At 59.6% G+C, this 14,448-nt stretch overlaps 2 protein-coding genes across 2 annotated transcripts in view; one reads left to right on the top strand and one right to left on the bottom strand.

Moving 5' to 3' along the window:
• Positions 1 to 14,448, top strand: part of LOC149521872 (uncharacterized) — a 465,443-nt gene that overhangs the window by 59,805 nt on the left and 391,190 nt on the right. The window lies entirely within an intron of this gene.
• The window catches only part of LOC149521877 (guanylate-binding protein 3-like), a 32,901-nt gene continuing 28,378 nt past the window's right edge, over positions 9,926 to 14,448 (bottom strand). The window contains exon 10 of the mRNA XM_089772702.1: positions 9,926 to 10,030. Coding sequence (XP_089628828.1) covers positions 9,926 to 10,030 — 105 coding nt within the window. The remainder of the gene's footprint in view (positions 10,031 to 14,448) is intronic.

The following is a 14,448-nucleotide window of genomic DNA, read 5'->3' as shown; positions in this document are numbered from 1 at the left end:
CACCTCTGGGGGAAACTCACAGCCATTGTGCTAGCAGGGCACCTCTGGGGGAAGCTCACAGCCTTGGTGCCGGCAGGGCACCTCTGGGGGATGCTCACAGCCTTGGTGCTGGCAGGGCACCTCTGGGGGAAACTCACAGCCATTGTGCTAGCAGGGCACCTCTGGGGGAAGCTCACAGCCGTGGTGCCGGCAGGGCACCTCTGGGGGATGCTCACAGCCCTGGTGCTGGCAGGGCACCTCTGGGGGAAGCTCACAGCCGTGGTGCCGGCAGGGCACCTCTGGGGGAAGCTCACAGCCGTGGTGCCGGCAGGGCACCTCTGAGGGAAGCTCACAGCCGTGGTGCTGGCAGGGCACCTCTGGGGGAAGCTCACAGCCTTGGTGCCGGCAGGGCACCTCTGGGGGAAGCTCAGAGCCATGGTGCCGGCAGGGCACCTCTGGGGGAAGCTCGCAGCCTTGGTGCTGGCAGGGCACCTCTGGAGGAAGCTCGCAGCCTTGGTGCTGGCAGGGCACCTCTGGGGGAAGTTCGCAGCCTCGGTGCTAGCAGGGCACCCCTGGGGAAAGCTCACAGCCTTGTCAGCAATGAGGCCCTGCTGGGAGCAGGAACTGTGGGTGCTGCTGGACTCAGTCACTAGCAGGCCGGTGGTCACCCAGCTGCAGGCAGGGCAGAGGGTCTGTGTGGCTGGGCCCGGCTCCCCTGGCCCTGAGGTGTGTGAGGGAGGGGGGAGGAGAGGCTCTGTGATGGGGAGGAGAAGCCCCAGACTGGAGGGCAGTGAAGGATGCACCCGTGCCTGGCAGGGCTCCCCGGGGGGGTCGGTGCCCCCTTGCTCTGTGCCCAGCTGGCTGTGAGGCCCTCACTCCGAGGCCTGGCTGGGGGAGAGGCTAATTCACAGCCCCCCAGGCAAGGGCTGACCCTGCATCACAGGCCCTGGCAGGCGCAGGGGGGCTCAGAGGCCGAGGCCTTTGCCTGCAGCCGCAGCGGCACCGAGAGCAGCAGCAGCCCGGGGCCAAGGCGCAGTCACGTTCTCACGTGGCAGCCACATTGCGCCAGGCCAGGGGCAGGGCAGGCGGCTCCGAGGCCTCCCGGCCCCTCCCCAGACGGGGGAACAGGCCTTGGCAGAACCCTCCTCTGCTAGCCCCCTGTGGCGCAGGCCCCCAGCAGTGGGTGTGACTGGGAAATCCCCCCTCCCACGGGGCACCAGGGCCTGCGGTCGGTCCTGCCCCTGCTCGCCACGCTGGCTGCACCTGGCCAAGGCCGGGACAGGGCGGGGCAGGGACCTAGTCACAGCCAGGACACCCGGACACGACCAGGACTGGCCTGAGTCCAGCCTCCCTCGCCCCCCGTGGCACCATCTGGGGAGGGGGGACTGGCCCTCCCCCTGGAGATTCGGGCTGGAGGCTGCTCGAGTCCCTCTCCTGCAATGGTCCGGCAGGGAGAGGGGAGCAGCCGGCGCCTCCCTTCCACTGGGGGCCGGGGCAGAGCAGGGACGTCCCCACGCTGGCTCCTGCCCGCGCATCCCCTGACAGTGATGGGAAGGGAGGGGGAGCAAGCCGGGCCCAGGTAGGGATTGGGGCGGGGGCGGAGGGGGAGGCTGTTCAGCCTGCTGCCCTCCCTACATGGGCCCTTGCGGCCTGGCCCCAAGCCCCTGCCCTGAGCCCACATCCAGCCTCCTACCCCACCTAAATGGGCCCTTGCTCCAATATTTCCCCCCCAACGCTCTTCCCTGACCCCCCCCCCCCGAGCCACACACCCCAACCACCTGCCCCGAGCCCCCCATTCCCCCAACCTCCTAACCTACCTACTAGGGCTCGTGTTCCCGCACATTATCCCCAGCCCCATCCCCCCCCCCTCCTGCTCCCTGCCCTGACTCCTGCACCCCCCATTCCCCCAACCTCCTAACCTACCTACTAGGGCTCGTGTTCTGGCACATTATCAACAACATGCCAGCCCTGAGCTCCCCCAGCCCCATCCCCCCCTCCTGCTCCCTGCCCTGACTCCTGCACCCCCCACCTCACCCACCCCCTTGCACTCCCCTTCCTGGGGGAGCTTCAGGCACACACACTAAGGGCGCGGCCCCGGGGGAGCTGGTGAAATCCGCTGGCCGGGGTTACGGGGCAGCCCGGCTGCTCTGCTGGGCCCCTCTGGCCTTACGCTGCCTGGGTCCAGCCTGGCCAGGCAGCAGGCGAGCGCCTTCTCTCAGGCTCTTTCCATGGCAGGGCCCTTCCCACCCCCTGTGACCCTGTCTCCCCCTGCCCGGCCCTGAGGTACTTATGGCTGGGGGGGGCTCTGCTGTCTGAGGGGCCCTATGAGGGGGCGGCTGCTTGAGCCCCTCACCCTGGCTCACTGGTGCCTCTGGGCCCTTCCCCCCGCCCTTCCCCCTGCCCCAGCCACGGGCCCTCCTGAAAATGACGTGTGGGTCCCCCCACCCGTTCCCCATCCCTCGGGGTGCCCAGGCGCAGAGGGCATCCCCCCCAGAAACCCTCTGGGTGCCCAGCTCTCGTGGGGCCCTGCGCTCCCACAGCACGCAGGCGGGGTCGGCGCGAGGGGCAGCAGGGAACAAACGGCAGAGGCGACGGCTCGGTGCTCAGGAAGCTTTAATCTCCCCGGATCCCCCCCCCCCCCCCACCAGCAGGGAAAGCCCCCACCCCAGGGCCTCTGTGGGGCAGGGCAGGCGGGCGGCACCCGGGTGATCAGCGCAGAGCGACCCCCAGAGCCCGGCAGCGGGTTGTGGCGCTTGGGTGAGCGTCGCTCCCAGGACGGGTCGGAGCGTTTCCTCAGGCCCCTCGGCGCGGGTCCGGCCCGGCTCAGGACAGGATACAACCGCCCGCCCGTTCCTGGAGAAGGAAGCAGACATGGTCAGTCCCCTCGGCTCCCACACGGTGGGACCAGACCTGGCTCGGGGGCAGTGGGAGCCCGGCCAGGCACAGCTCAGGAGGGGCTGGTCTCCCAGAGGGGCTGACTGAGGCGCTGTGGGGCCGGTGGTGCTGACAGACCTTTCCATGGGCGCCCCTGGCCAGGCCCCACGGAGGCTCCGCTCAGACCCGCCCCCTGCAACTCCCTGGCGAGGGGGCGACTCTCTGGGGTGTCTGGGGGGGCAGGAGCCCAGCGCGAAGGCCGCGTCACAGGGTGGGCGCAGCTCAGACACCCACAGCCCCCTCCCCTGGCCCCCCAGAGAAACGCCGGCCCCGTCACACAAGCCGCCCTCGTGGGACGTCTCAGCCCGTCTGGGCCAGGAGAAGCCTCGTGTCCCCCGGCGGCGAAGGGGGGAGGGGCGCTCGGCGCGTCAGACACAGGCCGCGCTGCACAGCCGAGGGTTGGACGTGGCCCATCACGGGATCCCTCCCGTCGCCCGTTCCCGGCCCCTGACAGACAGGAGTTCGGGGCACCACCCTGGCCAGTCGCCATCCAGGGGCCGGTCTCTGGGAACTCAGCGAATTCTGTTTTCCGATCCCCGTATCAATTTGGCCTCACACCATCCCCTGGCGCGGGATCCCAGAGTGACTGCGGGTCCCTCTGGGTTGTTCTAAACCCTCGGCCCGTCCGTTCCGTGTGGTGGCTCCTAGTTCTCGTGTGCGTGGGGAGGAGCAAACGACTCGTCCTCAGTCACTTTCCCCTCCCCCGCCAGGCTGTTACAGCCCCCGCTCACACCCCCTTAGGCGCCTCGTTAGGAACCCAAACACCCCAGGCGGATTAACCCCTCCCCCGCGGAAGCTTCTCCCTCCCCCAGTCATCTGGGTCCTTGTCTGAGCCGTTCCCAAGCCCAGGACAGGCTGGACCCCTCTGCTCTGGCAGCCTCAGGGCCTGACCGGTCCCAAACAAGGGGATTTGCCAGATCAGGGCGGCGTCTCTTCCCTCTCAGCCTGGGCTAAACTGCTGCCCTCCACCCCCCTGTCGCTAGGGCTCCAGCTCACCCCGCCGCTGCCTGGATGCTGGTGCTGCCTGGGCTGGAGCTCTCAGCTTACGCTGTCCCCGCTGCTGCCGGGTCGGAGCTGTGTGGCTGCTGCTGGCTCCCTGCTACTGCCCAGCTTCTTGGGCCAGATCTCCCTGCTTCACCACCCCCCTGCACCCACCCCTCCCGGCTCCGGGTGGAGTCGCCACCCTTTTCCCCACCCTCATGCCCCGTGGCCAGACCTCCCTGTGCTGGGCTCTGTGGTCCTGCTGGAGCATGGATCTTGCTGGACCAGAGACCCCAGGTTCAGGGGGGTCCAACCGGTGTCCTTCTCTGGAGATGGGGAACCCAATCTGCAGGCGGGATCCCAGCTGTGGGCCTGCCACGGATTGATACAGAGACAGCAAGACCCTCCCTGTGCTTTGTCTCCCCAGCTCTGGAGGGTTCCAGCAGCCTGGTCGCTGTTCGGCTGCCGCTGCTCGTCGAGTGGATGTTTGCAGAGAACTCTCCACAGGGACTCCCAGGTCCCTCTCTGGGGCAGTGACAGCCACACGGGACCTCCCCAGTCTGTTTGTGCAGACGCTGTTCTGTGCTCCAGCCGGCATTGCTCTGCACTGCTCAGAGGGATTTCAGCTGCCGTTTGATATCGCTTTGTAGCTCTTAGCAGCCTGCTTTAGACTTAACTATCTCGAGTGGCTGTCAATCATCTGCAAATGCTGCCCCCTCCCTGCTTACCCTTTGCTCCGGGGCATTTATGAATGAGTGGAAGAGGACCAGTCCCGGTGCAGTTACCTTTCGATACCTGATTCCATTCTGAAAACTGACCATTGACTCCTCCCCTTTGTTCCCTGTCTTGTAACCAGGTACCAGTCCATGAGTGGAGCTTCCCTCTTACCCCACAGCTGGCTTCTTTGCTGAAGAGTCTTTGGGGAGGGACCTTGGCGATGGTTTTTGGAAAATCTAAGTACCCGCCATCGTGATGTTTCCTTACCCTCTGACACTGGCGCTGCCTCTCGTTTTCTTCTCTCTGCCACTGGCGCTGCCTCTCGTTTTCTTCTTTCTCCCACTGGTGCTGAAGAATTTTTTCTTCTCTCTCCCACCTCAACCGGTCTTCCTCTCTCCTATTGATCTGGAATTATGCAAAGAAAGGCAACTGAGCACTGCTGGGCAAAGATCCAGCACCCAGCACTGCACACAGCTCAGCCCCCACAGTAACACCACCCGGGTATCCCTGGCAAGTGACTCACCCCCACCCAGCACAGGAAGGTGACTCTCCCCTCCCCTAAAGGTCCCTGTAAATCTGTCCAGATGGAAACGTCCTGCCTGGCCCACCTACAGGAACCCTGAGCAAGTGGGCAAGACCCAGGCAGCCAGGCCATTGACAGAAGAGTACTTGGTGCCCCCAAGGCCTGGCTTTCTCCGTTCAGTGCTCCCTGTGCTGCTGTGTCCACCCCACTTTGAGAGGGAAGGGAATTCAATAAACATGCCTGGGCACAGGGGGGTTAATTCTTTCCTGACCCCTGCTGCTGGCTGCACGGAGCCTTGAAGCAGGAGCCTCGGGAGCACAAGGCCTCTGCCATCAATGAACCCAGGGCTGCTGAGCCCCGCCCCCGCCCTCACAAGCAAACCTGTCACCCCCACACTCAGGCGTGTATTCGGAGGGACTAGATTTGAATCCCACACAGGCAGAGGAGCAGACGCACAAGGGTAAAAGGTTAATTAGGCCTTTCAAAAACTGAGGCCTGAGGCAGAGAACAGGTGGAGAGTCCATCCACGGGGGGATGCAGTAAGACATAGGAGCTATCGGCACTCACTCAGACTAACAACCGTCCCGGTGATTTCAGGTGCACGTGATCATCTGGCACCTGCGTGATCTCCATATGACTGGGCAATAGACGGGAGGTTGTGTGCAAACCGGAAATGTCTCCCACTTGGCGGTGTACGTGGCCCTTGTGGGTTCATTTCTCATGCTCACCAACATGGTCTCAATGGCTCATCACCCACCACACAACGCTGGGAGATTTAAGGTCGGGCTGCAGAGACTCGCCCTGGTCTGGGACAGGAGTTCTCTGACGAACAGCAAAGTCACTGTGACTTGTTGGGATTCCGATGCACGTCGGTCGGCCAATGAGTCGTAGCACGGCGATGCAATGAGAGTTAACGAGGCGCCTCCTGAGTGCCCTGGGGATGAGAGGCGCTGGCGGGAATGCGCACAGCAGGTGACTGGGCCGTGGCAGAAGAAAGGCCCCTGCAGTGCACTCGGGAGGGGGGCGGCTCAAGAGAAAAGTGTCTTGCCCTGGATGTCCAGGTGGGGAATCTGGAGGGAAATGTCCTTCCTGGTTGAGCACTTGCATTGGTCTAAGGGAACTCTCGCTCCTGGGAGGAGAAAGGCCTTCGAGGGATGTTGCCATGGCTACCCGGTGCCAGAGGAACACAGACTTGGGGCCTGGGCTAGGCCGTCTTGCACCAGCTTGTTTCTCCAGGGCCGGCTCGTCAGTTTCCTCCCAACTGGAAGCATCTGAAAAATAAAACAGAAGCTCCGAAGCAGGGAGGAGGGTGGGTCGTGGAGCACCCACGGGGTAACATCTCGAAGAACAGACGTTACTGCACAGGGTCCAGTACCAGGGCCAAGTCCCACGGCTCTGGTGGAATTGTGTAGGTCGGGTACAGATTCCTGAGCCCCCTTTAGGAATCTTTTAACTAACGGGTGAGAGAACAGCAAATGACCGTCGATGGGAGGATGGAAGGCCGAGATTGCTGCCAAGTGAACTTTCAGCGAAGCATTTTCTAACCCCTCTGTCTTTAGGTGGAGGATGTAATCCAAAGCTTGCTGCACCGGCAAAGAGAGAGGGTCAAAGTTCCTCTCCAGACACCACGTTTGGAACCGATGCCATTTGCAGAGGTAGGCTTTGCGAGTGCTATGGCATCTGCTATTTATCAGTACATGTTTTACTGCCTGAGAGCAGGTCATTTCTGGTGGCTGGAGCCAGTTAGGAGCCACACTGTGAGGTGCATGCGATCAATGCTCGGATGCACCATCGTACCGTGATGTTGAGACAGCAAATTGGACAGCTGTGGTAGTTGTCATGGCTGAGCGACCGACATTCTCGACAATTGCGTCAGCAAAGTCTGTCGGGGCCAAATCACAGTCGCGCCCTCCATCGCTATCTTCTCCAGCGCCCTCGGAATGAGAGGAAGAGGTGGAAGCGCATAGAGTAGCTGGTGACGACCCCAATCGAGCAGGAAAGCATCTCCCAAGGAATTCATGTCGACACCCCCTCGTGAACAATAATGACAGTTTTTGTTGTGACGAGTGGCAAAGAGGTCTATACTCGAGAACCCCCAGAGATGGAAAAGATCGCGAAAACTTCGTTGTATAACTCCCACTCGTGTTAGAGGAAGGAAGTGTCTGCTGAGGGCATTGGCGATGATATTGTCCTTGCCGGGAAGGTATGATGGGGTAAGGGTTATACCGTGATGGATTGCCCACAGCCATTTAGCCCAACCGATCAAGGAAGCATCCGTTGTGATCTTCACTGAGAGCCTTTGTCTGTGGAAGGGGACCCCTGATAGCAAATTTTGGGGGTTGTCCCACCATGTTAGTGAAGTCCTGACGTGTTTGGGAATAGATACTGTTTTGCTCGTGCTGTGTACCCCCGGTGTGTAAACAGTGAAAAGCCAATGCTGGAGGCTGCGCAGGTGAAGTCTTGCATGTGACATCACATATGTGGTGGCAGCCATATGTTCGAGCAGCTGTAGACACACAAGCATGTGGGATCTGGGAGCAATTGACACAGTCTGAACCAAATCCCGAATCAACTCGAACCTTGCTGTGGGTAAGTATACTCTTGCGCTCAGTGCATTGAGCTTCGCGCCGATAAATTCCAAGTCCTGACTCAGTGTCAGGGACGATTTGCCGAAGTTGATTATGAGGCCCAATGCCTCGAACACCATCCTGGTGGTGGTCACTGCCCATGTAGCCTCTTCGCAAGTATGGGCCTTCAGTAGGCAATTGTCGAGATACGGGAAGATTGTGATATTGAGGCGTTGAAGGTAAGCAGCTACCACTGCTAGGGTTTTGGAAAACACTCGTGGCGCTGCTGACAGACCGAAGGGTAACACTTGGTATTGGTAATGATCTGAACCCACTACAAAACAAAGGAATCGCCTGTGGGCCGGATGAATTGCTATATGGAAATAGGTGTCCTGCAAGTCGAGGGACGCAAACCAATCCCCTTTGTCGAGAGCCGGAATGATAGAGACTAATGTGACCATCTTGAATTTTTGTTTCCACTGGTGACGATTGAGTCAACGTAGGTCCAGGATAGGCCTCCAACCCCCTGACTTCTTCTGGGTGAGGAAGTACCGAGAGTAGATATCTCTCCCCCGGAACTGAATGGGTACCCTCTCCGCTGCTCCTATAATAAGTAGTCGAGACGCCTCTTGCTGTAGAAGAGTCTCGTGAGAGGGGTCCCTGAAAAGGGACGGGGAGGGTGGGGAATGGGGAGGGATTGAGTTGAAAGGGATGGCATATCCTGAAACAACTATGTCATTGACCCATCGGACGGTGGAAATCAGAGACCAGCAACGTTGATAAGGCCTCAGCCGATGATGGAATAAAGCTAGTGGATTGTGTGAAGCTCCCGACAAAGGGGTGGTGCGCAGTCCCTCGACTGACCCATCAAACTTGCTGCCGCCCCTGCTGGTGGCTGGATGCCTTGCTAGGCTGTTGTCTTTGTTTCTGTTGGCGTTGCCTTGGCCTCTGCTGCTCATATGGTTTGGCACGGAATGTCACGTAAGAGAAGGGTCTCTCTGTTATAGGGCGTATACCTCTTATCCTTATACGGAGGCGTATACATCCCAAGCGTTCTCAGTGTCGTATGGGAGTCTTTGCCCGAGTGGAACACCTGATCAGTGCATTGGGCAAAGAGTGACTGACGATCAAAGGGTAAGTCTTCTACCTTGTTGAACAACTCTTTCGGGGCCACAGCTTGGTGTAACCAGGATGCACGACACATGACTACAGCAGTAGCTGTCGCCCTAGCTGCTGCCTCAGCTGTGTCCAGGGCAATCTGCAGTGCTCTTTGAGCCATTGCGTAGCCCTCCTGTATTACTGCCCTTAAGATTTGACCCTTAGAGTCTGGTAGGTGTTCTAGAAGAGGGACTAATTTAGAATAATTGTCAAAATCAAGATTCGAGAGGGGAGCCTCGTAGTTACACATTCGGAGAACTGAAGTGGCAGAAGAATATATTTTTCTGCCTAAAATGTCCAGGCGCTTAGCCTCTTTGTCACTTGCGGTATTTTTATTTTGAGCCGTCTTGGATCTCTGTTGTGCGGCATCCATGACGAGGGAATTGGGCTGGGGATGCGTGAACAAAAAGTCCATACCCTTTTGGTTTATAAAATATTTCTTCTCCGACCTCTTGTTAGTCGGTAAGGAAGCAGCTGGAGTCTGCCATATATCATTCTCATAGACTCATAGACTGTGTCTACATTGGCACCCCTTTCCAGAAAAGGGATGCTAATGAGACACTTCAGAATTGCAAATCCACTGGGGATTTAAATATCCCCTGTGGCATTTACATGAACATGGCTGCCACTTTTTCTGGCTCGGGGTTATGCCGGAGAAAAGCGCCAGTCTAGACGCGATTTTTCGGAAAATAAACCCTTTTCTGGAAGATCCCTTATTCCTACTTGAAAGGAGAATAAGAATGCGTAGTCAGAATGTGCAACCCTCATAAAGAGCTCTTGAAATTGCTTATGATCTTCCACGGGAGATAGCTCTTCACGGAAGACAGCGTCGTACGGTGATGATGATGAATAGTTGGCCAGAGACTCAGGGGTCTGTGGTTCCCTGTTCGGGTTATAATTGTCCTCATGCTTGGCATGATTAGAAATTGAGATAGTGTCCTCCGCAGGCGCTGGTGGAACCATCGGCGAGGGTACGTGAAGTGGAGACACTGGACAAGTGGATAGTGGAGATCATGAATGCGGGCATCGTGTGTTACGAGAAGGGGGACGGTCATCATAGTAATGGTCATATCTCTGACGGTGAGCTGGGGAGCATCTTGGAGAGTAGCCTCTGGATGCATTGCATTGATGTGAATATCTTGAGCGTCTTGAGGATCTTGGTGAGATAGATCTAACAGAAAAACGAGATGGAGAACGAGAACAGCAAGAGTAGTGACAGCGGTAGTGACGGTATGATGGTGATCGATGAGGTGATCTATGGTAGTGATCCCTAGTGGAGACATAACGAGGAGCATGATGGTTGTCTGAGCAAGATGAAGCTGGTGACCAGGGTCTCGGGGAGAACCCAGCTCAGTCTGGCGTGAGGGAAGGTGTCCGAACACGCCTTGACTTGTATAGTGCCTTAGTCGGCACCGGAGGATCAAGACGGGAAGACGGTGCCGTTTGAAGTGGGGTGGCCCCAGTCGAATAGCTGCCCTGCGGATGAGTCAGCGGTGCCGCAGGAGCTAAAAGCTGTGCCGGTGCCGGAGGAGGCTGCGGTGCAGAGGGCTGCGCTGGCCGATGCTTACCTGCGGTGCCTGAGTCGGCGCTGTTACTTGCAGCACCCTGGAGAGCGCGGTCACAGCAGCCGGCCCCGCAGGCGTGGGTGCCGGTAGGGCTGTAGTTGACTGCGCATGCGCAGGGTCAGCCGGTGCCGGGGCCACCATAGCCGGCTGTAACACGGCTGTTAGAGCCGGTGCCGGTGCCGATTCCGCCCGTGGCCCTTTACAAAGAGCCAGCATCGGGTCTTTGGAAGGAACAAGGCTCAGGGCTGAGGCACTACGGCCCTTGCCCGTCTTCTCCGTCGGGTGCCTCGGCAAGAAGCCAGAGGTGCCCGGTCTGTCCCCCACGCTCCATCGCTGCGGTCGTTCAGCCAGCTTGCGAAGCTCCTTTGTGGGTGAACGAGCTGCATGAGTCCCGGAGGCAGTGGCGGACGGCTCGCTCGCATCAGTCTGGAGGGCTTTATTGAATAAAATTACTCTCGGTCGCATTTCACGATCGCGCCCGGTGCGCGCTGTCAGTTTCATACAATGCGAGCACTTCATCGGGATGTGCCCGTCCCCCAGACATTTGACACAGCGCGAGTGTCCGTCGGATGCAGGCATGGCATCCTGACACTGAACATTTCCTGAAGCCAGGCATAGTCTTTGTAGGTTGCAAACAACAAGAAAACAGTTTTTTTTAAAGGCTACAGAACACAACTATAGATTAGGACAGAAAAACAAAGATTTTGAAAACTAACTAGACTAACTATTAACAACTATACTAACTATAAACTGCCAAGTGGCAATTAAAGTCTCCAAAGTAAAAATCCCTTTTTCTCCTCAGGCCGGAGAGGGAGCACGTCCTAGGTCCATCTGTGGCCGCGGACGGTTGAAAGGAAAGTGACGAGCCGGCCCGTGCTCAGCTGTAACGGCTCGAACGGCGCGAGGCAGCAGGAGCGCATGCGCGGGCCGGCAGGGCTACTGCTAAGGAAGTTTCTCCGTTTGCGGCGCCGGGACGAGCCCAGCACCTCGAGTGGAGCACCCTCAGGGACACTACTCGACGAAGAAGCCGGGCCGGATGATCCCCAACACCCAACTGTCCGCGGTGACTGGCCCCAGGTGGGGGTGAAAGGGGAAATGGCCCCCAGGGATGACAGGGGTTTCCATGGATGGTGAGGGACGGTCACAGTTCTCAGCATGGATGTCAGACGTGGTGCTTGGGCTGATGCTGGGGAAGGGGAAAGAGGGGCTGAGGGAGGGGCAGGCAAGTGTCCTCTCTGGGATCCCTGCCAGCAACGTGGTGTCTCCTCAGGGCACAGATAGGAAGGTGGTTGGGGGCTGGGTGTTGGGGGGCTGGGTGTTGGGGGGGTGGGGGGCTGGGTGTTGGGGAAGGAGTGGGTGGTTGGGGGCTGGGTGTTGGGGGGGTGGGGGGCTGGGTGTTGGGGAAGGAGTGGGTGGTTGGGGGCTGGGTGTTGGGGGGGTGGGGGGCTGGGTGTTGGGGAAGGAGTGGGTGGTTGGGGGCTGGGTGTTGGGGGGGTGGGGGGCTGGGTGTTGAGGGGTGGGGGCTGGGTGTTGGGGGGCTGGGTGTTGGGGGGGTGGGGGCTGGGTGTTGCCTGCCATTGCTGCTGGCGTCTCAGCGCTGGAGTGTGATGCCAAGGGACCAGAGCTCGGCCGTGGAAATCCTCAGAGGAGATCAAGGACTTGCTGGTCTGACAGGGCGCTGGCCCAGGCAGTTTGGGGGCAGCTGACTCCACTTCAGGCCTGCTGGAGGCCTTTAAAAACCTCCCCAGTTAGAAGATGGGAAGAGGCAGAGAGAGAGAGACGGATGGATGGATGGACGGACACAGACACACACACACCCAACATTCCCATCCCCAGCCAGGTACCAGTGCAGTGCCCAGGGAAACTGAGGCAGACACAGGGTTACAGCAGAGCAGCACAGGACAGTAGGAATCACACACAATGTAACAGAGCACACAACCTCCGCAATATCACAGCGTAGCAATAGTAGCTCCTCCTCTGTGCCATGGTGGTGCTCCCTGGCCAGAGGCTCCACCTGAGCAGCCAAGGTGGTGCTCTTCGGAGGGGCTCCTTCCAGGATGGGGGGATTAGGAGCTGCACGTTTGTTGGGTGGGGCCCAGCCTGCTGCTGCTGTTCCCCCGTCCTGCAGCCCTGTGGGGGGCAGCACTCGGTAGGCTGTCGCCAGCCTCCAGTCCCCCCCCCCCCCACCATGCAGTTAGTCTGGGGGCATCGGCACTCAGGGACGGCCAGGCTCCATGGGCTGCCCAGCTGTCTGGGGGTGGGGGGCTGGTATCTGGGGGCCGACCCGGCATCCAGCACCCGCCCCGTGGCCTGCCAGGTCTCCTGGGGGAGCAGACTCCGGGTTGGGGCAGGAGGGCTCCTTGCCCAGGCTGGAGGCAGACAGGATGGCAGAGCCCAGCTGGGCTGTAGCTGCCCCCAGTGGCCACTCTCAGCATCGCGTCCCTGCTCTCTGTGCCCCCCCACCACTCTGCCTCCTTCCTTTGCATGTTCTGGAAACCAGGCCCCCTCCAGGCACCTCTCACTCCCCAGGTACAACCAACCCTGACGGGGGTTTAATGTGAGGTGAGAGGAAGCTGCTACGGAACTTGGTGGTCCCAGCGCGTGCGGCCTAGGAGGAGATCTTGGACACATGCAAGACGCACAGGCAGGAAGGACTCACAGACACACAGACGCTCTCCTAGAGACAGAATATTTCCTGTGGGATGACAGAATGACATCACCACGTCGCTCTGCATCCCACCGCCCTCAGCCGCCCGGCATCCTCCCTCCCCCCCCGGAACCAGGGCGGTGGGAGGGTGGGAAAAAAGCCACAAGACCTCTTCCCTCCCCCCTTTGGGGGCCAGGAGCTGCCCCACCACCTCACTGTCCCCCCAACTCTGGTTAGGGTTGCCAAATGGTCGAGCAAAAAAAAAATCCGAAACCGGGATAATAAGCCCCCCAGGAGGAGGAGGTGGCGGCGGGGCCAAGATATGCGCTAGGAGCCTGTGGTTGCGCAGAAGCCTTGCAGGGGCGGGGAAAGTGGCCACTCCCCCTACCCCAGCCCGGCTTCTGTGCAATCACAGGCTCCTAGCGCTGATCCTGGCCCCACCCTCCAGACACTCCCCCCGCTCACGCCAGGCTTCCATCCGGTGCGCAGCCGGAAAAATCTGAGAATACCGGACATTGCACAACACCGGACAAAAAGCGCAAATACCGGACTGTCCGGTGCAATACTGGGCACCTGGCAACCCTAACTCTGGTGGGACAGGAGCCATGAGGCCTCCCTCCTGCCCTCCCCTGGGGGAGCTGGGAGATGGGCCCCTCCCCCTTCCCCTGTGCTCTTGGGGGGCAGGAGTCACATGGCCTCTCTCCTCCCCGTTCTCCACAGAGGCAGGAGTCATACGGCCTCCCCATCTCTGGTGCTCCGGGGAGGTGGGACCTGTGAGCCATGTGCACTCCCCCCTCCGCCCACCCCCAGTCCCCTCACACACCCACTGTCACGTTACTGGATATTGAAAGGAGAAGTCAGATCACTGCTGCACCCGTGGGGGAGTGTTGACCCCAAATGTGGCACAAAGGGGGCCCTGTGAGGTGTCAAATAGAAGCCTCCTTTCTTCTGATTCCATATGCACTATTCATGTGATTGTATAATGTCGGTATGTGACGTTATAAGCATGTATTTTAGTGGATACCAAATGTTTCTCTGTATGTGGCTGAACCATGGGCAAAGCAGCTCAGCCTATGGACATGCTAACGAGCAAAGCTCTGGAACAATAGCCCTCTATAGGCCAAGGACACACCTCAAGAGTGGGGACTCAGACCTAGGGGCTACCAGCAGGGAACACAGGGAGAGGCCATGGGCCAGGGGACCTGCTGTAGCCAAGAAGAGACCAGGAAGGAGGGATAAATAGGCCATGTGGGGGACTCCATCTTGTTCTCAGCTCAGCACTTCATCCCAGAGGCAGCAGTGCAGGGATCGAAGGGCCGGAAAGACCTGTGGACCCATCCTGATGCTAGGATGCGCAACAAGGACTCTTAAGCCAGC

Source organism: Pelodiscus sinensis, chromosome 22 (genome assembly GCF_052426305.1).
Source record: "Pelodiscus sinensis isolate ZL-2025 chromosome 22, ASM5242630v1, whole genome shotgun sequence".
NCBI classification, from domain to species: Eukaryota; Metazoa; Chordata; order Testudines; family Trionychidae; genus Pelodiscus; species Pelodiscus sinensis.
The sequence above is the reverse complement of the archived record's forward strand: the minus strand, read 5'-3'. Positions and strand labels throughout refer to the sequence as shown.